The 27,429-nt window shown below is 42.1% G+C and overlaps 1 protein-coding gene across 2 annotated transcripts in view; it reads right to left on the bottom strand.

The window, feature by feature from the left end:
• Positions 1-20,725, bottom strand: part of slc43a1a (solute carrier family 43 member 1a) — a 40,516-nt gene extending 19,791 nt beyond the window's left edge. Inside the window, exons 1-5 of one of the 2 annotated variants that reach the window (XM_036942973.2) lie at positions 20,433-20,725; positions 14,390-14,550; positions 9,004-9,202; positions 6,708-6,763; positions 5,244-5,320 (exon numbers count right to left, since the gene is read on the bottom strand). In XM_036942973.2, the coding sequence (XP_036798868.2) occupies positions 5,244-5,320; positions 6,708-6,763; positions 9,004-9,202; positions 14,390-14,543 (486 nt within the window). In that variant the 5' untranslated portion in view covers positions 14,544-14,550; positions 20,433-20,725. The remainder of the gene's footprint in view (positions 1-5,243; positions 5,321-6,707; positions 6,764-9,003; positions 9,203-14,389; positions 14,551-20,432) is intronic. The other variant, XM_036942975.2, reaches the window with a different exon arrangement.
• Between the last annotated feature and the right edge of the window lie 6,704 nt (positions 20,726-27,429).

Raw genomic sequence — 27,429 nt, 5'->3', positions numbered from 1 at the left:
TTTTTTTCTGTTTTTTTTTCTGTACTTTTTCCAAACATTTACCACCGTACATTATTACTCTGAGACAAGTTATTCTGGGGGTTTTGGGCGCTCATTGCTTTTCCATTCTATGCTCTAATGACAGGGTTGAATAACGGGAATGCCCAGAGGGGCCGAAATAATGCGATCAAGTACATTTCATGGAACACCAAAGGCGTTAACAACCCGGTGAAGCGTAAGAGGGTGTTGACACACTTAAAGGGTTTGAATGCAAATATTGCATTTCTACAAGAGACTCACTTGAGGACTGGTGAGCATTTTAGGATGCGTAAGGACTGGGTTGGTCAAGTGTTCCACTCAAACTTTCATAGTAAATCAAGAGGTGCTGCTATTCTGGTTGATAAAGCTACTCCCTTTGTAGCTTCTGAGGTTATTGCTGATCCTAAGGGACGATACGTCATAGTAACCGGTGAACTGTTTTCTACCCCTCTTGTTTTGGCTAGTGTTTATGCTCCCAACTGGGATGACACAAGTTTCATTTCTTCCTTTCTGTCTGCTATTCCCAATTTAGATTATCATTTGTTGATTTTAGGGGGGATTTCAACTGTAAAATGTCCCCAGTTCTTGACAAGTCCTCACAAACAAATACAGGCCCATCTAAATGTGCCGTACTTTTTCAATCCTTTCTTCAGAAATATGCTATGTTTGAGGCCTGGCGTTTCCTACATCCTACAGATAGACAGTATTCCTTTTATTCTCATGTTCATCAAACATATTCCCGGATTGATTACTTCTTTTTGGACAAAAAACTTCTGCCTAACCTTCGGCAGTGTACTTACGAGAGTATCTCTGACCATTCACCATTGGTGCTTGAACTAGAGTTTCCCCAGCGACCTCCTATGTGTTATCAATGGCGTCTCAACCCCATTTTACTCTCAGATAATGAGTTTGTCAATTTCATTTCTTCTGAAATCACCTTATTCCTAGAAACTAATTCAACACCAGGTATGTCCTGCTCTACCATATGGGAGTCTCTCAAAGCATACCTACGTGGCCAAATTATTTCTTATACAGCCAACCAAAACAGAGTTCGCTCCCAGCGACTTCGGGACCTGAGCGAGTCCATAGCCACATTGGATGAGAAATATGCTACGGATCCTTCCTCTGATCTGCATAAAGAGCGCCAACTACTCCAATCTGAATTTGATGAGCTTTCTACCAGGCAAGCTGAACAGTTACTCTTGCGAGCTCGATACAAAGTCTATGAACAAGGCGACAAGGCCAGTAAACTCCTTGCGCATCAGATCCGTAAATCTGAGGCCTCACGTTTAATCCCACAAATAAGGAACCCGTCTGGTGCCACCACAGTTAAACATAAAGAGATCAATGATCAATTTAAACAATTTTACTCTGCGCTATACACCTCTGAATCCCCTCAAGACCCTTTGCTGATTGACTCCTTCTTTAACGGCTTGAATATGCCTTCAATTCAACAGACTCCCATGACTGTCTAGAAGAAGAATTTACGCTTGAGGAGATTGCAACAGCAGTGTCCGCAATGAAAAGTGGTAAATCACCGGGTCCGGACGGTTTTCCAACCGAATTTTACAGGACGTTTTCTGGTCTGCTTTGCCCATTCTTGTCTCGACTATTTGCAGAGTGCCTTAATACTTCAAAGCTACCGCCTAGTCTTTATCAGGCTTCAATTTCATTACTATTAAAGAAAAACAAAGACCCCCTGGAATGTGGATCCTATCGCCCAATCTCGCTTTTAAACTGTGATTACAAAATCCTAGCTAAGCTTCTAGCCATCCGTATGGAAGGCTTGCTGCACCAAGTAATACACTCTGCACCAAGTAATACACTCTGACCAGACTGGCTTTGTGAGAAACAGGCATTTATTTTTCAATATTAGGCGCCTTATGAATATACTGTACTCCCCAGCGTCGGAGGACCCGGAGGTGGTGGTCTCACTTGATGCCGAAAAAGCGTTTGACCGCGTTGAGTGGGATTACCTAACAGCTGCCCTTTATAGATTTGGCTTTGGCCCCAAATTCATTGCGTGGATAAAGATTCTTTATTTTTCCCCCATGGCTTCGGTATGGACTAATAACTTGTCCTCTGACTATTTTCCCTTGCACCGCGGATCCAGACAGGGTTGTCCACTCTCCCCCTTGTTGTTTGCTTTGGCAATCGAGCCTCTCGCCATTGCACTACGCTCTAATGATGCCATTCAAGGTATAATCAGGGCGGGCTGGGAGCAGAAAGTCTCGCTATAGGCTGACGACCTCCTTTTGTTTATCTCCAACCCTGATACCTCATTGCCACGTGCCCTATCTGTTCTTAAAAAGTTTGGATCAATCTCAGGGTACAAGCTGAATCTAGGCAAGAGTGAGCTTTTTCCGGTAAACAAGGCTGCTTTAAAGTGCTCTTTCACAAGTTCTCAGTTTAGGATTGTCCGGGATCAATTCACCTACTTGGGAGTAAAAGTGACAAGGAAATATTCAAATTTGTTTCAGGAAAACTTTGTTGCTCTAGCAGACAGCTTGAAACAATCTTTTACTTTTTGGAATTCCCTACCCCTTTCTCTTATCGGAAGGATTAATGTCATTAAAATGAATGTGTTGCCCAAATTTATATATTTATTTCAATGTTTACCCATTTTTATTCCAAAATCTTTTTTTATTTCACTGGATCAAACATTCATGCATTTTATTTGGGATGGCAAGGTACCACGGATTGGTAGAAAACATTTACAGAAGCCTAGGTCATTGGGGGGGTTTAGCTCTACCAAATTTTCAGACATACTACTGGGCTGCAAAATTCAGAGCCGTTCTGTACTGGCTGCAGACTGATCCTACTGGCCCTAGACCACTCTGGGTCCAGATGGAGTCTGAATCGTGTAAACCTGCAGCACTTTCCTCTGTGTTGTGCTCGTCCCAGTGTCCCTAGGCAAAAGGTGTGTCAACCCAATTGTAAAGCAGTCTCTTAAAATTTGGAATCAGTTCCGTTTAGCCTTTAGCCTCCGAGGCTTTTCTCTATCAGGCCCAATCAATCAGAACATTTTATTTCCTCCATCTTTGAATGATGGGGCTTTTGACATTTGGCACTCACTAGGCCTCTCCTCGCTAGCCCAATTATTCTTTGATGATACATTTGCCTCTTTTTCTCAGCTGCAGGAAAAGTTCAATCTCCATCAATCCCACTTTTTCCGCTATCTCCAGACTAGAAACTTTGTCAGAGCTAACACACCTGGATTTCCCAATAGGCCTGCAAATACAGCTATAGAGAGCATCTTGGAGTTGAACAAGCTTCCTAGGGGCGCAATTTCAGATGTATATGCAATCATTCATGACTTACAGAACCCTTCTTTGGTGCCTTTAAAGACTCGATGGGAAAAGGATTTGGGGGAGGAACTTGAGGAAGACTCCTGGGAATCTGTGCTGCACAGGGTGCACTCGTCCTCTTTTAGCACTAGACACAGCCTCATTCAATTCAAGGTGGTTCACCGTATCCACTGGTCGGGGGCCAAACTTGGAAGAATATTCTCTGATTTTGATCCTACCTGTGTCAGATGTAAAGTGGAACCAGCCACACTGTTGCATGTGTTTTGGGGCTGTCATAAACTGTCAGGTTTCTGGGAATTAATATTTAAATGTTTCTCTGATATACATGACACTGTTATAGATCCGTCTCCCCTTACAGCCCTTTTTGGAGTACTGCCCATGGGTACCCCCCTATCAAGAATCCAGTCGGACACTGTTGCTTATACAACTCTTTTAGCTAGACGGCTAATACTACAGAACTGGAAGATGGCAGCTCCCCCATCTTATAAATATTGGGTGAGAGATGTGTTGTGCTCTCTGAAACTAGAAAAAATTCAATTCAATTCACGTGGGAACCCCAAACTGTTTAATGAGGCTTGGGCTCCATTCCGGTCTTACTTTAAACAGTCATCCTCTGATGGCATTCCAATTAAAACTAAAATAAGTCTGACTTAAGGGTTGGAGGAGCTTCTCTCTGTGTTTTTGCTGGGGGGGGCATTAAGGTCCATGTGCTTATTGATTGTGGTCCGCAGATGCCTTGTTCATCTTGCCCAGGCAGAGACTGAAGTGTGAGCTTGTTTTTCCCAGTTATTTTTACATTTTGTTCACGCCTACATGAATAATCATTAGATTTTTTTATTTTTTTTATTTTAAAGCATTGTAAACTTTTTTTTTGTCCAGTGGATGGTCGGTCTGTGGCCATGACTCTCTGTGAGTGGTTGTATTTCTCCACCCTTATCCCTTGACTGTTTACAGGAACAATGGTGAGGTGTTTGCTCTGTCCCTGTACTATAGATGGCCCTTTAACCTCTGTAGCCTTCTGCCCGGTGTGTTTAACTTGTCTAAAGTATGGTATCTTTAAAGCTATTTTTTTATTTGTATTTTTATTTGTATTTTTTTTCTAGTTGAGTGTATTATTTATATTGCTTTGTCTTGTCTGTGTGTGTAAAACTTAATAAACAGAGTAAAAAAAAATAAAAAATGATAAACTTGGATTAGCTAACACAACATGCCATTGGAACACAGGAGTGATGGTTGCTGATAACGCGCCTATGTAGATATTCCATTAAAAAGCAGCCGTTTCCAGCTGCAATAGTCATTTACAACATTAACAATGTCTACACTGTATTTCTGATTAATTTGATGTTATTTCACTGGTAAAAAAAAATATGCTTTTCTTTCAAAAACAAGGACATTTCTAAGTGACCTCAAACATTTGAACGGTAGTGTATGTTAACACAGGCCTACTGTACAGTAATTATAACACACACACAGGTGGCCCCAGACCAACACAGGCAAGGTAACTCATGTCATATGACGTGCACACACATCACACACACGCAAACAACTACCTTCCAGAAACAACACGCTGTCCTCTCAGGTCTATGACGCTAACCACCCCATATTACTCAATCAATACTGGGAAATTCCTCTGTGCCGCAAAAACACCTTGTTGGCTCATCATACAAACAGGACAAAACTAAATGATATTGGTTTTTCAGAGACATGGGAAGAAAACATCCAGTAATCGAGGTCTTCAAGGACAACCGTGTTTGCTGATTTTTGGATCCGAGGTAAACAGATGTGAGGATTTGCTGTTTTATCAACCACTTGAATAGAGCAAATATTGACTGGTGTGTTTGACAAACTTAGACCAGATGGACTAGAGGTGTCACTAGTCTCTGTGTGTGTGTGTGTGTGTGTGTGTGTGTGTGTCACCGTGAGGGAGGTGAAGGTCAAGCAGATTCCTCCGAAGCCGTTGAAGGAGAGTGCCAGAAAGATGAGAGCAGAGAGCCCTGGAGAGAGAGAAAATGAGATAGGAGGTAAAGAAATAATCCACAAAAAAACTATATTTTGGTATTTTTTCGTTCGTCCACTGTTGATACAGTCACAAAATGTTTCGCATGTCAGTGTGTTTTAAATATATACCATTTTCAAGTAATGTGACATCATGATGATGACGTGTTTTGCAAGTTACACTTTGCTTCTTGAAAGTCACATTTCTTGAAAACATGCAAAACATTTTGGGGCAAATGTGGACTAATGAAACAAATACCAACATATAGTTTGAGTCGATTATTTCTTTAAACACTGTTGACTAGGTGTATAAATATAGTCCACAGCAGGGGTCTCCAAACTATTCTAGCATGAGAGCTACTTTAACTAAATCTAACATGTCGCAAGCTACACATTTTTTTTTATAGCATTCAAATAGGCAAGTTCTTCTCCTCTCCCCTGCTACTCTTCCCTGGGTCCTTGGTGTTTTCTGTTAATATACTTGGTAAAATAATGGCTAACAAACAAACTAAGGGGCCCACATAAAATAATGTTTTATATTATTCTGAATTCAGTTCTCTGTTTTATGCCCATGCCCATGCTTAAATCACATCAGAAGACTATTTGTGAGGTCTGGGGAAAAAACAAGCAAATTGAATTTATTTTGTGTAATTCCTCAGTGCGCATCTAGCAACAGAGGAATGTGTCAGTCGAGTGATGTTTCTCCTGTTACGCCTACTGCTGCAGCACGTCATGGCAGAGTTTGCAAACAAATCGCCACTCAACTGATACAAATAATGTAGTTCTGTCAGGTAAGCCTATTTTTCTGTTAACATTTAAAGGGAAAGTTCACCCCGGTGACACTTTGCTTCTTAAAAGTCCAGTATGTTGAAAACTTGACTGCTGACATGGAAAACATTTTGGGACAGTATCAACAGTGGACTAAAATACCAAAATATAATTTTTGAGTAGATTTTCCCTTTATTTGAAAATGGGGGAATGTCTTTCTGTCTACCCACAAGACGGTTATCATTAGCATCACTAACTGGCTACACACAAAATAGACTAACACGCACACCAAACAGACAGACAGGGGCAATATTGGCGGAAATTAATTGGCAGATATTGTGGCTAACCGGGGGTGGGATAATGTCAATATTGCTTTGATTGGATAGTAGCTGGGAGCTTTATGTTTCTGACAGTTTGCGATGGAATTTGTGAAAAAAATGCATGTACTTTCAGAATTGATTGGCGAGCTACTCATAGGTGGGCTGTGAGCTACTGGTAGCTTGTGCTCGATCTGTTGGAAACTCCTGGTCTACAGGTATCGACAAGTGGCAACGTGTGTGTGTGTGTGTGGGTCTGTGTTTGTGAGTGCCTGTGTTGGGGATAATGTCTGTGACTTACGATGAGGATCGTATGCTGATATTGACATCATGGCACAAGAGAGACCAAAACAAAAACTGCAAAAAAGGAAGTTTCATTTTTAGATGGACATCCAGACCTAAAAAAAATACATTATTATACATTCATTAGCAGATAACAACGGTACATTTCAAGACAAGGAGGGAGATGAGAGAGGTGTACCAGTCAAATCTCTCTCTCTCTATTAGCTTTTTTCTCTCCCTTTTTTGCCAGAAGAGATTCCAACGAGGCAGAGGTTCTCCTCGAGCCATGTGTCTGTCATTACAGCATTCACACACCTCTTTAGTCTGTCACACATTCCTCATTACTCATACCTCCACTATGGTAAACCTAAAACACACACATACGGGAACACATTGACACGTGTACTTTAAACCAGCGATTCTCACCTGGTGGGCGGATTTGAATGGGTGGCGAATACTCCAGTCTGAATTTAAATGACTCAAACCAGGTATAAAGTGTTTAGAAATGATAATGAACCTTTTTTTCAATCACAGTATTTTCAATATAGAGTTATTAGCAGTGCCATTTAGCAGATTTTGTTGATTTTAGTGAGCTTAACATTCTTCATCAAGAATATGGGCCAAATGGAATTATTGACAATGAAAAAGGTATGACTGTTGTTCCCTTGTCATATAATTGGTACAATAAATATCAATAAAGCATTCAAAATAGTTTTCCAAGATTGCTTTTTGGCCCAAAAAATTGCAATGCGAATATTGGATCGCTACTGAGACAACCTGGTTCAATTTGGGTCCCAAGGCAAAATCAGTTGAGAACCACTCCCTTAAACACACACACACACAAAGACAAACACACACACACACACACACACACACACACACACACACACACAAAGACAAACACACACACACAGCCCCACCCATGTTCACTGAGGAGACACAAAAGACTAAATGCCCCTCCACCCGCCCTGGGTATGTAATCTGGCATAATCTGACTTCCTCTGCCTTTAAGCAGTCTGACATAAACTTTTTGGGCTTTACCACTATTTCCCATTTAAATTTTTGGGGGGACTGCCTACCGGTTAAGAGTGTTGAGCCAGTAACCAAAAGGTTGCTGGTTCGAATCCCTGAGCTCACTAGGTGAAAAATCTGCCGATGTGCCCTTGAGCAAGGCAATTAACCATAATTGCTCCTGTCCTCTGGATAAGAGCGTCTGCTAAATTACTCAAATGTAAATGTGAAAATGTCGATACAGCGAAAGTACTTTGGTGGGAAAAACTATTCAATTAGAGCTATATGACTCGTTTCGACAATCGTTAATATTCATGATGGCCACAAAATCTCGGTTTGAATGAATAACTTTCATGGCTTTGCAAAGATCTGACAACTGCTTGCTGATTTCCCATTAGGCCAGGTGTGAATGTTCCGGGGGCCTAACCTACCCAAACAGTTTGAATATACAATGGGAAGTCTGTTGATGGCTCATCAACAGGCAGTAAAAGTATGCTAAATTGAGAACCTGTGAAAGGCTATTGTGCTTGCAGGACCAATACCATACAGTACTTGCTTTATTGTCAAGGAGCGGCCCTGGAGCACTTAGGGGTAAAGTGCCTTGCTCAAGAGCACAACAGCGTTAGATAGTATACAAGATATTGAACCCGGTAATCCTCCGGCTGCCGGCTCACTCCCTGCAGATTACACAGCAGGCAACTCGGGGTTCGAGTCGGCAACCCTCTGGTTACTGGCCAGCTTCTCTAACCTTGAGACATTTTACATTTAAGCATACGTAACTGCCTGCTGATGGGCATCAATGGGCTCCCCATTGTATTCAAACTGGTTGGGTAGTTTAGACCTCCGGAGACCTCCGCGGCTCCAACAGTAACGTGTACTCTTTTACAGAATAGTGTACGTAACACCAAGGATAAACGGATATCCCGATATGCCTTGCTCATATGCATATCAAATGATATCGATATCATATTGAATTATCGCTATTGGTACTAACCACTAGTTAATTAACCAATAAGGCACGAAGGGGTGTGGTTAATGGCCAATATACCATGGCTAAGGGCTGTTCATAGGAAACAACGCAACGTAGAGTACCTGGATACAGCGTTAGTTGTGGTATATTGGCGATACACCACAAACCCCCGAGGTGCCTTATTGCTATTATAAACTGGTTACCAACGTAATTAGAGCAGGAAAACAAAGTGTTTTGTCATACCCGTGATATTCAGTCTGATATACCACGGTTGTATGCCAATCAGCATTCAGGGCTTGAACCACTCAGTTTATAATGTTATATAATTAATTACCTGCCGAGAAGGCGTAGTGGGCGCGGGCCGTACTTGTCCATGAGGATGCCCAGGGGCAGGGTGGCAGCGCTGAGGAGGAAGGAGCCGATGGTGAAGCCCAGATTGAGCATCTCCTCCTGGTCCACACAGCTCACCCAGATACCACTCTCCCAGGAAGTCAGGTTTCCCATCACCAGCAAGTGGGCCATCGTGTCGTTCTCTATGGGAGAGATGGAAAGGTTACCGCTCATCCCTGATAGCAGTTTATGCTGAGGAAGAGTGTATGCGTGCATGAGGAACAGCATGCATTAGTGGAGGCTGCTGAGGGGAGGACGGCTCATAATAATGTCTTGAATAGAGCAGCATCAAACCATGTGTTTGATGTATTTGATACCATTCCGCTCCAGCTATTACCACGAGCCCGTCTTCCCCAATTGAGGTGCCACCAACCTCCTGTGGATTCGGAAAGTATTCAGACCCCTTGACTTTTTCCACATTTTGTTACGTTACAAACTTATTCTAAAATGGATACATTTTTTCTTCTTCTCATTAATACATGTACAAAAATGTCTAAAAACCTGTTTTCACTTTGTCATTATGGGGTATTGTGTGTAGATTAAAAATAAAAAACCTTACCTACATAAGTATTCAGACCTTTGCTATGAGACTTGAAATTGAGCTCAGGCGCATCCCATTTCCATTTATCATCCTTGAGATGTTTCTGCAAATTGATTGGAGTTCATCTGTGGTAAATTCAATTGATTGGACATTCCAGAAGGACAACCATCTCTGCAGCACTCCACCAATCAGGCCTTTATGGTAGAGTGGCCAGACGGAAGCCACTCCTCAGTAAAAGGTACATGACAGCCCGCTTTGAGTTTGCCAAAAGACACCTAAAGTCTCTCAGACCATGAGAAACAAGATTCTCTGGTTTGATAAAACCAAGATTGAATTCTTTGGCCTGAATGCCAAGCGTCAAGTCTGGAGGAAACCTGGCACCATCCCTACGGTGAAGCATGGTGGTGGCAGCATCATGTTGCTTCAGCAGCAAGGACCTGGAGACTAGGAGACAGGATCAAGGGAAAGATGAACAGAGCAAAGTACAGAGAGATCCTTGATGAAAACCTTCTCCAGAGTGCTCAGGACCTCAGACTTGGCCGAAGATTCACCTTCCAACAGGACAACAACCCTAAGCACACAGCCAAGTCAACGCAGGTGTGGCTTTGGGACAAGCCTCGGGAATGTCCTTGAGTGGCCCAGGCACTTGAATCCAAATATCTGTCCAACCTGACAGAGCTTGAGAGGATATACAGAGAAGAATGGGAGAAACGCCCCAAGTACAGGTGTGCCAAGCTTGTAATATCTACCCAAGACTTGAGGCTGTAATCCCTGCCAAAGGTGCTTCAACAAAGCACTGAGTAAAGGGCCTGAATACTTATGTAGATGTGATATTTCAGTTTTATATTTGTAATACATTTGCAAACATTTCTAAAAACCTGTTTTTGCTTTGCCATTATGGGGTATTGCGTGTAGATTGATAAGGGGAAAAAAACAATTTAATCCATTTTAGAATAAGGCTGTAACGTAACAAAATGTGGAAAAAGTCAAGGGGTCTGAATACTTTTCGAATGCACTGGATGTCTTCCTCCTCTGTGTATGTAAGTCTTCCTCCTCTGATAGTGTATGTTTGTGTATCTGGGTTTCCATTAGGAAAGTGTTGCGCTGGACATTTGACTGGCAACATGTTAATTTACCCGTCATTTAAGAAATGTATCTATTGGTTGCGTAACCTGATTAGGGCGTCCACCCACGGTTCTCAGAATGACAGAAATCACATTTAGTTTATGGTAAATTATCTTAACAGAACATGCAACTCGGACGCAACAGCATCTGTCATTCTTACCAAATTCCGATGTTAGAATACATAGGCGGCACTTCCATAAGGCTATGGGAAGTAAATTGAACGAAATAGCCAAAATTATACAGCCTAATTTGCTTACTCCTGTCGATACATAAATAAATAATTTAAAATAGGCTACTAGATCAGAAAGAATGATTTGGCCAAAGAGGATTATTAGCTTCTTAAAAAACAACTGTAGATTGTTTTAAATCGCATAGCCTAGAGTTGGAAGGGTCCGCAATTTGGGCAGAGCGCGTGGCAAATACCAAATAGATTAATAGGCAAGTAAAAAATAAGAAATAAAAGTACAAAAATGATTAAAGAGCAGCAGTAAAATAACAATAGCGAGGCTATATACAGGGGGTACCGGTACACAGTCAATGTGCGGGGTCACATGTTGGTCGAGGAGGTAATTGAGGTAATGTGTACATGTAGGTAGATTTAAAGTGACTATGCATAGATAATAAACAGAGAATAGCAGCAGCGTAAAATATGGGGGGGAGAAGTGCAAACAGTCTGGGTGCCATTTAATTACCTGTTTAGGAGTCTTATGGCTTGGGGGTCAAAGCTGTTGAGAAGTCTTTTGGACCTAGACTTGGCGCTCCGGTAACACTTGCCATGTAGTGGCAGAGAGAACAGTCTATGACTAGGGTGGCTGGAGTCTTTGACAATTTAAGGGCCTTCCTCTGACACCGCCTGGTATTGAGGTCCTGGATGGCAGGAAGCTTGGCCCCAGTGATTTACTCGGCCGTACGCACTAGCCTGTGTAGTGCCTAGCGGTCGGAGGCCGTGCAGTTGCCATAACAGGCAGTGATGTGACCAGTCAGGATGCTCTCGATGGTGCAGCTGTAGAACTTTTTGAGCATCTGAGGACCCATGCCAAATCATTTCAGTCTCCTTAGGGGGAGTATGTTTTGTCGTGCCCTCTTCATTACTGTCTTGGTGTGCTTGGACCATGATAGTTTGTTGGTGATGTGGACAGCAAGGCACTTGAATCTCTGAACCTGCTCCACTACAGCCCCGTTGATGAGAATGGGGGCGTGCTCGGTCCTCCTTTTCCTGTAGTCCACAATCATCTCCTTTGTCTTGATCACATTGAGGGAGAGATTGTTGTCCTGGCACCACCCGGCCAGGTCTCTGACCTCCTCTCTTTAGGCCGTCTCATTGTTGTCCATGATCAGGCCTACCACTGTTGTGTCATCAGCAAACTTAATGATGATGTTGGAGTCGTCCCTGGCCATGCAGTCATGAGTGAACAGGGAGTACAGGAGGGGACTGAGCACGCACCCCTGAGGGGCCACTGCGTTGAGGATCAGCGTGGTGGATGTGTTGTTTACTACCCTTACCACCTGGGGGCGGCCCGTCAGGAAGTCCAGGATCAAGTTGCAGAGGGAGGTGTTTAGTCCCAGGGTCCTGAGCTTTGTGATGAGCTTTGAGGGCACTATGGTGTTGAACGCTGAGCTGTAGTCAATGAATAGCATTCTCACATAGGTGTTCCTTTTTGTGCAGGTGGGAAAGGGCAGTGTGGAGTGCAGTAGAGATTGCATCATCTGTGGATCTGTTGGGGCGGTATGCTAATTGGAGTGTGTCTAGGCCTAGGGGTTCCTGGGATAATGGTGTGGACCAGCCTTTCAAAGCACTTCATGGCTACAGACCTGAGTGCTACGGGTCGGCAGTCATTTAGGCAGGTTACTTTAGTGTTCTTGGGCACATGGACTATAGTGTTCTGCTTGAAACATGTTGGTATTACAGACTCAGACAGGTAGAGGTTGAAAATGTCAGTTAAGACACTTGCCAGTTGGTCAGCGCATGCTCGGAATACACATCCTGGTAATCCGTCTGGCCCTGCTGCCTTGTGAATGTTGACCTGTTTAAAGGTCTTACTCATTGGCTACGGAGAGTGTAATCACACAGTCGTTCGGAACAGCTGATGCTCTCATGCATGTTTCAGTGTTACTTGCCTCGACGCAAGCATAGAAGTAATTTAGCTTGTCTGGCAAGCTCGTGTCACTGGACAGCTCGCGGCTGTGCTTCCCTTTTTAGTCTGTAATAGTTTGCAAGCCCTGCCACATCCGATGAGTGTCGTAGCTGGTGTAGTACGAGTCGATCTTAGTCCTGTATTGATGCTTTGCCTGTTTGATGGCTTGTCTGAGGGCATAGCAGGATTTCTTATAAGCTTCCGGGTTAGAGTCCGGCACCTTGAAAACAGCACCTCTACCCTTTAGCTCAGTGCGGATGTTGCCTGTAATCCATGGCTTCTGGTCGGGGTATGTACGTACAGTCACTGTGGGGACGACGTCATTGATGCACTTATTGATAAAGCCAGTGACTGATGTGGTGTACTCCTCAATGCCATCGGAAGAATCCCGCAACAAATTCCAGTCTGTGCTAGGAAAATAATCATGTATCTTAGCATCTGCTTCATCTGACCACTTTTTTATTGACCGAGTCACTGATGCTTCCTGCTTTTGTTTTTGTTTGTAAGCAGGAATCAGGAGGATAGAATTATGGTCAGATTTGCCAAATGGAGGGTGAGGGAGAGCTTAATATGCATCTCTGTGTGTGGAGTAAAGGTGGGCTCGAGTTTTTTTTCCTCTTGTTGCACATTTAACATGCTGGTAGAAATTAGGTTAAACAGATTTAAGTTTCCCTGCATTAAAGTCCCCGGCCACTAAGTCTATAAAATAATTGCTCTTGCACAGTTTGGTTGGAGTTTGGCTAGGCTACTTTGAAGTAAAATGTTCAGGTTTCAAACAATTAAGTTTGTTTTCTAACTACATACCACCTGTAGCTCATTGCAAAGTGGTGTGTAACACAGTGAAGCCTGCCTAGTTGCCTATTGTCACACTCATTGAAATGATTGGACCAAAGCAAAGCATGCGTAGAGTACCACATATTTTAATTACCGAAACTCACCAAACAAGTACAACCGAACCGTGCCGCTACTGGTGTGCACACAGGCAACTAACTGTAGACAAGATCCCACAAATCACAAATGAGGAAATGGCTACCTAAATATGATCCCTAATCAGAGACAACGATAAACAGCTGCCTAGATGACCCACCCTAGCCACTATCACGCCCCAACCAACATAGAGAATAAACAGCTTTCTATGGTCAGGGCGTGACACCTATGCACTTGAATGGCGAATGGGAAGCACGTTTCAATTACCAGTTATGAAAAGGTAGCTCTTTTTAATCATGGCCATAGTTTTAAAAAAAATGTTATACATGTGATTGCCTTTAGAATCATTGCGCAATGATTGGGCTTATTAAAGCACGTTTCCCTCCAGCAGCAACAAACATCTGTTAAAGCTGTATCAGCAGCTCTTGCGCTACACCCACTGGTATCTCAATCAATAAATAGGCTAAAATGCATTATTTCTCAATGGGATTTTTTCCCCAGACAATTGGCTGGCTGCAATTATATTTATTGGCTTTTCATTTTTTTTAATCAGCCAAAAGCCGGTTATTACCGGCTAACGGAAACCCTGGTGTATATCCTACCTGAGCAGAGGTGTGAGTAGAAGCCCTCGCCCTTCAGCATGAGGAGGAGGGAGCCCCATCCCAGCAGCACGGCAGAACACAGCAGGTTCTCCAACACCGCCGTCACAGCCATCCACCAGCGCCTACTATAGGCCTGGAGGAGAGAGGGCGCCATTGCTGCTCTGAGAGAGAAAAAATGCAGAGAAAGAGAGGGTGTGAGAAAGTAGAAAAGTGGAGAGAGGGAGGGAGAGAGTTTAATCAATACATGTAGATGTTACAGCCAACAGTACAGTATTAGACTACACATTTCCAGCTATAGGCCAGCATGTCACTTTGACAAGGGGACACTGGCTAGGATCCAGTGAGTCACCTCTCTGGAATCAGAAAGAGTTCAAAAAACAGAACAGCTCTGACCAAACTAGGTCATGGAACATCACCCACCAAACCCCCTGGTCCTTTTTCAGAATAAATAGCAGTTTTAGTTCAAACCAGGAGGAGACACCAGTCTGCCTCTACCACACACATACACACACAACAGAAGACAGGTGACCTCAGTCTCTGACATGACCAAAAGCCAATATCAAATAGCCAACTGTCCGGTCATGATCGCCTTAACAAACTTGTAAAAAAGGACTAAGCGAGCAGCTGAGAGAAAACGACAGTGCAGTGAAAGAGGGGGAAGTGGGAAATATAAGAGTGAGGGGCGGTGTCTGTGTCAGTGGACTTGAGTTAGCCTAAGTGGGGGAGGGGGGGGGGGTGGACAGATGTGAACAGGATATCCATTCAACAGACTTTATGAGGGCTGTCTGTGACTGTGTAGTCTGGCCATGTGTGTCTGAAGGACACACAGAGAGTGTTTTATTGAGAGATGGCTGAGAGAGAGAAAAGTGTGTGTGGGGGGAGGAAGAGAGGGAATGTGTGTGACTGTGTGTAATGGGATTAGGCATAGTCCAGCGCACTCCTTTGTGCCAAGAAAGTATCTGAAGAGGGGCATTTCTCTTGTAACTGACACACCATGCTGGACGCACAGTCACACACACGGCTCCCTTAACCCTCTCAACAATGAGAAACATCTTTAAAGGCGCTTAGCAACTTATGTCTGTAAATGTGTTCTATCTGTGATTACGAGGGAATAGAAGACATTGACTGGCAGCGACAATAACACTCCACAAACAACAATGGTCCTGCCGTACATACAGCTGAAGTCGGAAGTTTACATACACCTTAGCCAAATACATTTGAACTTAGTTTTTCACAACATTTAATCCTAGTAAAAAATTCCCTGTCTTAGGTTAGTTAGGATCACCATTTTATTGTAAGAATGTGAAATGTCAGAATAATAGTAGAGAGAATGATTTATTTCAGCTTTTATGTCTTTCATCACATTCCCAGTGGTTCAGAAGTTTACATAAACTCAATTAGTATTTGGTAGCATTGCCTTTAAATTGGGTAGTAGGTTGGTGGTCTGTTGATATCCCTCTAGTGGTGTGGGGGATGTGCTTTTGCAAAGTGGGTGGGGTTATATCCTGCCTGTTTGGCCCTGTCTGGGGGTATCATCGGACAGGGCCACAGTGCCTCCCGACCCCTCCTGTCTCAACCTCCAGTATTGGTTTATGTGTCGGGGGGCTATGGCCAGTCTGTTATATCTGGAGTATTTCTCCTGTCTCATCCGGTGTCCTGTGTGAATTTAAGTATGCTCCCTCTAATTCTCTTTTTCTCTCTTTCTTTCTTTCTCTCTCTCTCTTCTCTCGGAGGAACTGAGTCCGACAGGACCATGCCTCAGGACTACCTGGCCTGATGACTTCTTGCTGTCCTCAGTCCACCTGGTCATGCTGCTGCTCCAGTTTAAACTGTTCTGCCTGTGGCTATGGAACCCTGACCTGTTCACTGGATGTGCTACCTTGTCCCGGACCTGCTGTTTTGGACCCTCTCTCTACCCTACCTGCTGTCTCTAACACTGAATGATCGGCTATGAAAAGCCAACTGACATTTACTCCTGAGGTGCTGACGTGTTGCACCCTCTACAACCACTGTGATTATTATTAACTGACCCTGCTGAACGTTTAAACATCTTGGCCATGTTCTGTTACAATCTCCACTTGGCACAGCCAGGAGAGGACTGACCACCCCTCAGAGCCTGGTTCCTCTCTAGGTTTCTTCCTAGGTTCTGACCTTTTTAGGGAGTTTTTCCTAGCCACCGTGCTTCTACATCTGCATTGCTTGCTGTTTGGGGTTTTAGGCTGGGTTTCTGTATAGCACTTTGACATCAGCTGATGTAAAAAGGTCTTTATAAATACATTTGATTGATTGATGGTATAGGACCTAGTATCTACAGCACTGTCACATGAATTGGACTTCCAGAGAATCCCCTCCACACACATACCGGTAGGACTACAGACAAAAGGCCTGGAAAAGCTCAATGTGCTATATTAGATAAGAACGAGATGTATCTCCGTGTGTGCAAACTGAGTTATACACGTTGGTCTCTTACTTTCCCTCCTCTGCCTATCTCTCACCTCACAAGATTTCCCACCTCTTTTTCCCCCCACGTGCTGTTCTCACTCCTTCCTTCCCCTAGGTCTTGAGTGGGTCGTTCGTCATTAGAAAGAGGAGAAGGGTGACTGTCGTGGTGTAGGAAATGCAGACCTTTTCTTGATGGTGCACTACTCAAAAATAAAACGTCTAAATTCTATCCCCTTGCCTTTGATTTCATTTCACCATTCAACAAATTAATTCAACACTTGGCTGAAAGACCGGTTGACACTCAACTGAAAGACTACTGTACAACCCTATGCTAGCTAGGATACAGCTGAATGATGCAATGCTGTAACTAACTTCTACCTGATATTTACTCAGCTCTGGACAAGGCTGTGTAGGTCAGAGGTTTGAAAATGTGTGGTAGCCTATTACAAAGCGTTATGAAATGGATATTATTACAGAGCATTTTTAAAATTAATTCTCTTTAGTTATAACAAGTGAGGCCATGTATTTGATTATTGTGACTCATCACGTGAATCAATTTGGCTCTCTCCCGCTCTCTCTAGTTGGGTTTACCAACCTCCACGGGCTGGACAACAGGACCACATGTCAGGGAAAACACTTTACTTTCAGTTCTCATTCAAAAAACAAAGCAGTAATGTAAAAATACTTTAAAGTACTACTTAAGTCGTTTTGGGGGTATCTATACTTTACTTTACTATTTATATTTTTGACAACTTCTACTTCACTACATTCCTACAGAAAATAATGTACTTTTTACTCCATACATTTTCCCTGACACCCAAAAGTACTTGTTACATTTTGAGTGCTTAGGAGGACAGGAAAATGTTCCAATTCACGCACTTATCAAGAGAACATCCCTGGTCATCCCTACTGCCTCTGGGCTGGCGGACTCACTCAGTAAGTACAAATGCTTAGTTTGTAAATGATGTCTGAGTTTTGGAGTGTGCCCCTGGCTATCCGTACATTTAAAAAACAAGAGTGGTTTGCTTAATATAAGGAATGTGAAATGATGTGTACTTCTGCTTTTGATACTTAAGTATAATAAATAACCAAATATGTTTAGACTTTTCCTCAAGTAGTATTTCACTGGGTGACTTTCACTTTTACTTGAGTAATTTTCTATGAAGGTGTGTCACGCCCTGACCTTAGAGAACCTTTTATTTCTCTATTTTGATTAGGTCAGGGTGGGTAGTCTAGTTTTTTATTTTCTATGTTGGCCTGGTATGGTTCCCAATCAGAGGCAGCTGTCTATCGTTGTCTCTGATTGGGGATCATATTTAGCCAGCCTTTTCCCACCTGTTGTTTGTGGGATCTTGATTTTGTATTGTTGCTTTTTAGCCCTACAAAGCTGTACGTTTCATTTGTTCCTCTTTCTTGTTTTGTGCCAGTTATCATAAATAAAAATGATTATCCTACCCCACGCTGCATCTTGGTCCGACCATCCTTCCAACAACGATCGTTACAAGGTGTCTCTACTTTTACTCAAGTATGAAAATTGGATACTTTTTCCACCACTGTTAGGAAGGAAGTTCACTCTTGCTGACCTTTATTATTTATTTAACCTTTATTTAACTAGGCACGTCAGTTAAGAACAAAATCTTATTTGCAATGACGGCCTACCCCGTGCAAACCTGAACGACGCTGGGCCAATTGCACACCGCCCTATGGGACTCTAAATGTATTCATATATTATTGTTCTTTCAAATGCAGAAAAGTATTGGTTTTTTTCGTGCCACCTATGTCCAAACAGTAAAAATAAATCAACATTTTTGGTTTTAAACATGCAGAAATCGCTCCACCGTTTCCTGGTTGCTGAAATTCTAATAGTTCACCTAATCTCAGTTTATGTGGTTAAAACTAGCAGGTAAAGTGTAGAAAATCATTCTACCTTTTAAACCACTGTGAAATTATTTTTAATTTCCAGAAATATGCCATTTTCAGCTGTTTGAAACTGGTGTACAAAACCGAAAGTTAAGGATCGGAAGCATAGAAATAGCGCACATAGAACTTGCTTTCAATGAGAATGACAGATCTATAACTCACTTTCGATGTAAATTTGGTCATAGCGCCAAAGTTACATACTGCAGCTTTAAAACCAGACCTAAATAATATAGAAAAGATAATGGATCTATATATTTTTAAAATATCATCTTTGAGAACTATTACCAAAATAAAAGCCAAACTGTCAGGGAGAATCTAAAAAAAATATATATATTTAAAAAAATATCGCTAAATGTGTAGAATTGCAGGAAATCAGCTTTAAAACTGAAAAATTCTCTCAACCCCATGGAAACATTTTCAGAATTGCTTTAAAACAGCATATTTCATTGCTAAAATGTTTCGAATTGGAGGAAATCGTCTTTAAAACAGCTATATTTTGTCACTGCAAACAACAGGAGGGTCTCTAAAATATTCGACATTGGCCACGCCCCCCACCTGAACCTGAAATGAACATAAAAAGTGAGGCTCCAGAACCAAGTTAAATGTTATACATCTCGATCACATTAGCTAGATATGTAAATTAGTTAGCTAGTTTGAGTGCCCCCCTGGCTGTATTGCCCAATCCAATGTGGACGAAAGTAGCGACCAGCGACGGTCATTTCCGAAATAGCTAGCTAGCTTTAAAGTAGTGATGCCATTCCGAGTCTCTTCGATGAGCTGGCTCATTTGTTAAAGTTCATGTAAAAGAACCGGCTCACGTTCAAATACATGTTTAACAGGCCAAATTATGTATTTTTGTATACACTGAAAACAACTGTGGACCTGATTGATGCGCTCTCCCCAGTATGTATTGTTTCTGCAGTGAGGATTCGTCCTCTTTAGATAATAATTGTTTAACCTATGTCCAGAAAAACGTTTTTGAGCAAAAACAAAAAAGACCAGTAGTACCAGTATGCAAATCAGGGAGACAAAATGAACGGCTCTTTCACCGATGCGATTCGCGACGTGCGTCAAAAAGATCCTTTCAAAAATAACCATTCGTTCGCAAAAACAATGGTTTTCAGCCACAGGACAAGCTACCTGCCTGTCGTTGGCGCGTCAGAACGCTCCGTGGTCGTTACGCTCGTTACTGTGAACTCAGACTTCGAATTTTCATTATACTATGTGTGACTTGTCCTTATATAATGTGTATTCTATAGTTGAATTTTGAATTGTTTTAAATTCCAAAGGGCCAGCAGGTCAAAAGAACGACGAAAATGAACGAGTCACTAGGAAAAATGAATAATGAACCTCGTGTCAGTAAAAAGTCATTCAAAAAGAACGAATCAATCGCAAACTGAACATCACTACTAAAAAATAGTCCTGCCCTAATTAACCACCATATTTATTGTCATCAAAACAAACAACAACAAGAAAATATAACATAACAAATCGATTATTATCATTGCAATAACGCATTAACAAGCACATATATCTCTGAAAGTAACTAAAACACCACCCATTCGTCATCTGGTGCTTGCCTTTGTGGGTATATTTGGCACTTACTAGCTTTTAGTGTCATTTTTAGATATAAAGTCAACAAAAAATGTGTTTAAGTTTCTAATAAAAAAATATGACTTACTTCAGCTTTTTCTTTTGAAAAATAAATGACACAACGTTGACAGAATGTTTCTTGTAGCTGTAGAAACACTTCTCTACGATTTCGATTTATTCTCTTCCCCTCCTAAAGCAAATTACGACTCTGATTTATATCAAGCCTACCCCGTGTTCTTCGCGTGTAGTTACTTGCACGGTATAATGTACACTTTTTTCGTATACTCCCTCTCTCCTTTTTCTCCCTCCCTCTCCAAATTGACTTCGTTACTCGCTCCCTCAGTATTTTCTCTTCCTAGAATCCTAACCATCCGCCCCCTTTGTCACTTGGTCACATTTGTGCTTTGGGGCATGGCTTTCTCTACCAGCGAGGACTAATGTTGGGTACCCGCGCTACCTGTAGGTTAGCATACTGGAAAGTGGCAATGATGAAAAAGTGAGAGTGAGGAGAGAGGAAGACGATGTTCAGTTCTTGACATGAACCCCCCGAAATTAAAATAATAAAACTATACATATATTAGAATGGGTGACATGGGTTCAATACGTTTCATTAAGACATTAAGTTTCACATATGTTCACCTCTATCTGTGAGTCATGTTACAATGTTTAACAACTGCCACTGCCGGTGCCACGACAATCTTCGTTCTACTTCGATTAGGTTTAACGGTGGTTGGCATCCAATAAATATTGCATTACTGCCTCCTAGTAGACTGGAGTATAAATCCCTTATACGTTGCTTGAAAAAAATCAACAAATATCGATTATCTAACACTACACTCACAAAAAAAATAAACTGCCCGGGTATGGGCGAGGGGACGGTCTAAAGTTACACACACACAAATACCTCTCTGCTGCTGCCACCACAACCTCAATTTTCTGCAATTTACATTCCATCCCTGCAGTACAGTTGATAACCATTGCTATAAATGCTAAAAATCCAATCTTACTGAAACAAATATATCACTTGTTGGCCTATCCCTAAATACTGGTACATATCTACAAGTCACATCACTCCTCTCAGGATCCCTCCCCCTTGACCCATCTTCCTTACTTTCTTCAGTGCCTCAGCATATGACTTCTGCACTACTCTAACCCTGGAAACCTCAACCTGCCTCTCTCGCACCGGACATTTCTGATCCCCAGCCCCATTGACACCACTACAATTACTTTCCGCAATGCTCCACATTCTTTTATCTCATGCCCTTCTGCACACTTATCACACCTAGGAACCTCCCTCCTACACACTGTTGCCACATGCCCATAAGCTAGACACCTGTAACAGCGTAATGTATACAGCACAAAAGCTCATACAAGATTATATATCCTAACATCACTAACAACATTCTTTGTGTACCCTTCCAATTAAATGGTGTAGATTTGTGCGGCCCGGTCCGTGAGACCTGGGTGACACCTGCTAGCCAGAAATGGTATTGCAACAACTGCATGTCTGAACTTAAAGAGAGCAATAGTAATGAGCTACCTAGAACAGCCAGAAGTGAAACCGGACGTATAAATTGAAGCATCCGGTTGGTGCTTCCACTCACCAGCAAATATGCTGATGAGAGGAAGCCCAGTGACCCTGTAACGGCTGTCGTGGGTTGAAGAAGATGAGGACCAAGGTGCAGCGTGGTACGTGTTCATCTTTTATTATGAATTGAACACTGAATGGAAAAACAACAAAAGAGAATGAACGAAACCGAAACAGTCCTGCCTGGTACAGAATACAAAAACAGAAAACAACTACCCACAAACACAGGTGGGAACAGGCTACCTAAGTATGGTTCTCAATCAGAGACAACAATTGACAGCTGCCTCTGATTGGGAACCATACCAGGCCAAACACATAGAAATACAACACACAGAACAAAACATAGAATGAAAAAACATAGAATGCCCACCCCAACTCACGCCCTGACCAAACCAAAATAGAGACATAAAAAAAGGAACTAAGGTCAGGACGTGACAGGCCCGAAGTGGGAGATGGAGAGAGATGTATTTTATACTGCTAATTTCCTCATCGATGAAACATTTTATCTCAATGCAATTTTCTGTTCCCAAAACTAGAATCTGTAGTGTTGGCGTTCCCTAATGGAAATATGCAAATACATGCTAGAACACACCAATAGTACCTCGCTAACTCGTGCTTGATCAGCCCACTATGATTAATTTGCTCCCATTGGAAACGACAGGTTGTGGTCTATCTTGGGTTAGCTATAAAAATCTTCGGTAATGGTGTCTTTTTGTAGGCACTCCGCCATGGCTCATTGCTGGCCAAAGCGTATGGGAAAATGAACGGGTTCCATGAGAGTCTACACCAGCTAATGTCACTTTTTGTGAATTTGAAGCATTTATGTAATCAAAATAGGAACATAAAGTGCATAAAGGAATCATAATTCATAAAGGTCATGTTAACGGACTGATATCTCATAACAAAACGTATAAGATATCCTTAGCCTGTTTTAACCTCAGACTTTATTTTCGGTGTTTATCCCAAAACCCAATTATTTCCCCATAGGAATGGCCGAATGAACCAGGAGTAACTCATGTCTGGTTTTTAGGACTACAAGCTGGCGAGCTCTATAAGTCTCTTCAACAGCATGGAGGTCCTCACCTACATGCACTATACTAACTGATTGTTCTTCAGCTGTGATCTACAGCTGAGGAAAAGCCTATCGGTTTTTGAGGAACATGGTATCGCTATTGTGCTTTAACCACAACAGCAGTGGAAACATCGACAGGGCTGTAGTGGAGCGGGTCGAGAGTTTCAAGTTCTTTGGTGTCCACATCTCCAACAAACTATCATGGTCCAAACACACCAAGACAGTCGTAAAGAGGGCACGACAACAGCTTTTCCCCCTCAGGAGAGATTTGGCATGGGTCCCCAGATCCTTAAAAAGATCTGTAGCTGCACCATCGAGAGCATCCTGACCAGTTGCATCACTGCCTGTGTTGGGGGTTACCCTGGGTGTCGAGTGTGGGGCTACATCAATGCCATGATTACTGTATATATGTGATGACCTTTGTATGCTTGCAAAGCGCAATGATGGGAAGGTACTGGGTAAATGGAGATGTAGTGCTTTAGTTCTCAGGCTGAGAATTGTCTGCACCTGCTGATAGTCACACAGGCTCAAGGCCAAGATAGCAGAGTGAGAAACCACAGTGTAGACATGTTTTCCTCATCTTTGATACTTTGTATCTAATCCAATGCAACAATGTTAAGGTATGATTGACGGTAGGTTGTCTACACCCACTAGTATAAGGAGCATTGTCTCCTGTTTCGCCACACAGATCTTTATTATAGACTACTGAGGTACTCTGTATGTGAAACTCTGTCTGCAATTGCATTTTATTACTAAAGAGTTTTATACCAAGGTTCCTGTGTCTATGTCATCTATCTGGAAGACTGATTGTCAAAGGAAACTTACATCACCCCATGCAAAGGACAAACCAACATTTGGCGAGCGAGCCAGGAGTGAGTGACCCCTGCGTCTGGATGATCTTCGTCCCACTGTGCAGCGCATCAAATTATAAGGTAAGCAGACGTCTGTTAAACCAACAGTCTGAAATTTAAAAAAGCACTCTGTGGTTGATGACTGATTCCAGTATGCAAGTGGCACCTCACTCATGGGGTTGATATTTACAGGAACAGTTGATACCTACATTTATTTATAAGCCCGTATACGATGTGTATGAGATAAATGACACAGAACCCCAGGTGTAATAGTTAGAAATTCCTGAGGGTCTAATGGAACCTTGTGTGAGGAACTTGGTTATAGATTAGGATGAACCAAGTCAGTACTGAGGTACTGGGTGACAAGTGATTGAAAGTGTTTTATGCGCATGGTGTTCTTACCTGAGGGAAGACACTGGATTTGTGTATGGTGCTCTTGCCTGAGGGAAGACACTGGATTTCTGTATGATAGATTTAAAAAAAGGAGCTGATGAGACCAGGTGAGTAACTAACGCAGGTGAAATCAATGAACAAAAATGAAAGACAGGGCTATGTTCAAGAACACAAAGAAACAGGGCTATGTTCAAGAACACAAAGAAACAGGGCTATGTTCAAGAACACAACGAAACAGAACACAAGATTGTGTGGTGATAATATATGTATTATTATGGTATTATTATGGATCAGCTATATCAGCTATAATGGGGCAGTCATTTTTTAAACGAACACAACAGGAGAGTTAAACCAGTTACAGAGTTAAATTACTGTGATAGAAGAAAACTGAGGAAGGATCAACAACATTGCAGTTACTCCACAATATTAACCTAATACTAACCTAATTGAATGAATAGAAGAAAGCTTGTACAGAACAAAAATATTCCAAAACATGCATCCTGTTTGCAATAAGGCACTAAAATAAAACTGCTAAAAACACACACAGATTTTTTTGCTGACATATTCGGGTTAAATCTCCAGTTACAAGAAAGAGGGAAAACAGTGGTGGACATGTTGGAAAAACTTAAGGCCTTTACTGGGAAGCTTGAGTTGTTCGATTTGGACTTGACATCTACTGCACTTCGGCACACTGAAGAAACGACAGGCAGAGGGACCAGGCCGCAGCATGGAATATTTCATCAAGCAGCTGAGGGACAACTTTTCAACCAGATTTGAAGACTACAGCATGCCCAGTGATATCATTGCATTTGTACGTGATCCTCTCACAGATGCCCAGGTGGAGAGTTCTCCCTCCTTGCTGAGAAAACTATACCCTCGCTGGATGAGACCGCAATTCAAACTGAGCTGATTGAATTCCAGACATCGAGACAAATCAGGGATGCGCTCAGGAGTGCTGAGTCCCTGTGTACGTTGTGGGTGGCATGCTCAGAGAAATACAGCACAATAAAGAAACTTGTATTTTATGTGCTAACAATGTTTGGATCGACTTACACCTGCGATTCATCATTTTCCTATATGAACGCAATATAGACTCGGGACGTATTTTTTTATTGTGAAAGATGCTGTTCAGCCTTATAGCCTAGCTCAGCCAGTTGTTATTTTATATACAGTAGACCTAGGAAGAAATAGACTCCAATTAAGTCCTCCTGTTGTTTGTAAAATCAAATTAAAAAATGAAAAGTTTTGTTGAAATGATTTACTCGACTGCTGTAGGTGTTCTCCATCTGTTGCTGTGCAACACTTGCATAACAAGTTAGCTATATTTTCAGCACCAGGCGCTGTTCACCTCCTATTGATTGCGATGTGGTTGCAGCTTCATGTTTCAGCACCACAAAATGGTCCGCTGCCTGCATTATTAGTTGACTGTCTCCTGCATTCTCTTTCCTCATGAATGAAATTAAAATGTAACTTTTGCATTATTTAGGTAGGATAACTTCCTTCTTGGGACATTGGATTTGGGAGTTTTTTTTTTATCTCGGGTCCGATATTTTTATTATGAATATATTGTTTTTTATGAAAAGATATTCACAATTAATTTGTGGGTTAAACAATATTGTAGGCGAGCCAGATTTGAAGACTACAGCATGCCAAGCTTGTCCCAATCTCCCATCTTTTGGCACCCTAACTTCTTCTCAGACACATTTACACCCAGCCATACATCGGCTTACTCATCCATTCTCCTTCGTTCACGTACATCATATGTGGGTCCCCTGATGCAAAAACGGGTTCGAGATTGTTATTATTAAAAAAATATTCATAATTAATTTGGTGATATTTGGCCCCCCGAAGACCTCCAATTTAATTATGAATATTTTTTTAATAAAAAAAAAAGCTGAATAAAAATCTCGAATGGGAGGTTGGGACAAGCTTGGCTTGGGAAAGAGTGAAGGAAGGATTTATCTATACTACAATGTAATTTAATTTATTTTTGTGACTTGCAAACCTGCAGTAAAATGAATGAAAGTTCTGACGAAATTAGGAGAATATCACGCCCTGACCATAGAGCCCTCTGGCTTCTCTATGGTCAGGGAGGTGCACAAGGGGCGTTCGGCAGAGGCGAGAGCCAGAAACCATCTGGGAGTCGATGGAGCAGTTTGAGGAGGGATATCGGAGAGAGATGTTGGCTAGGAGTATGCTGCAGCGCCGGCATTTTGAAGAGCGTGTCATCAAAAAAGGCTGTTGCGCAGCAACTCACTGCCTTCCTGAAGACAAACAATGTATACGAAATGCTTCAGTCTGATTTTAGACCCCATCATAGAACTGAGACTGCACTTGTGAAGGTGGTAAATTACCTTTTAATGGCATCAGACCGAGGCTCTGCATCTGTCCTAGTGCTCCTACACCTTAGTGTTGCTTTTGATACCATCGATCCCCACATTCTTTTGGAGAGATTGGAAACCCAAATTGGTCTACACGGACAAGTTCTGGCCTGGTTTAGATCTTATCAGTCGGAAAGATATCAGTTTGTCTCTGTGAATGGTTTGTCCTCTGACAAAAAATATTTAGTATGGATCTCCATTAGCTGCTGCCAAGACTGTAGTAGGATGTCCCTTGGGGGTATCCGTACCTATGTATGACATGCAGGGGTTAGGTTAATAAACAGGCTGGAGATAGAACCTAGTTGTCGCGCGTCCTTATTTTAGATCATACTACAAAGACCGCAGCTACTCTTCCTGGGGTCCAGCAAAATTAAGGCCGTTATACAATTTACAATTTCCTGATACAACCTGGATTACAGTGGGGCAAAAAAGTATTTAGTCAGCCACCAATTGTGCAAGTTCTCCCACTTAAAAAGATGAGAGGGGCCTGTAATTTTCATTATAGGTACACTTCAACTATGACAGACAAAATGAGAAAAAAAAATCCAGAAAATCACATTGTAGGATTTTTAATGAATTTATTTGCAAATTATGGTGGAAAATAAGTATTTGGTCACCTACAAACAAGCAAGATTTCTGGCTCTCACAGACCTGTAACTTCTTCTTTAAGAGGCTCCTCTGTCCTCCACTCGTTACCTGTATTAATGGCACCTGTTTGAACTTGTTATCAGTATAAAAGACACCTGTCCACAACCTCAAACAGTCACACTCCAAACTCCACTATGGCTAAGACCAAAGAG

This window comes from Oncorhynchus mykiss, chromosome 14, assembly GCF_057628025.1.
Source record: "Oncorhynchus mykiss isolate SJ-2025 chromosome 14, ASM5762802v1, whole genome shotgun sequence".
Lineage (NCBI taxonomy): Eukaryota > Metazoa > Chordata > Actinopteri > Salmoniformes > Salmonidae > Oncorhynchus > Oncorhynchus mykiss.
The sequence above is the reverse complement of the archived record's forward strand: the minus strand, read 5'-3'. Positions and strand labels throughout refer to the sequence as shown.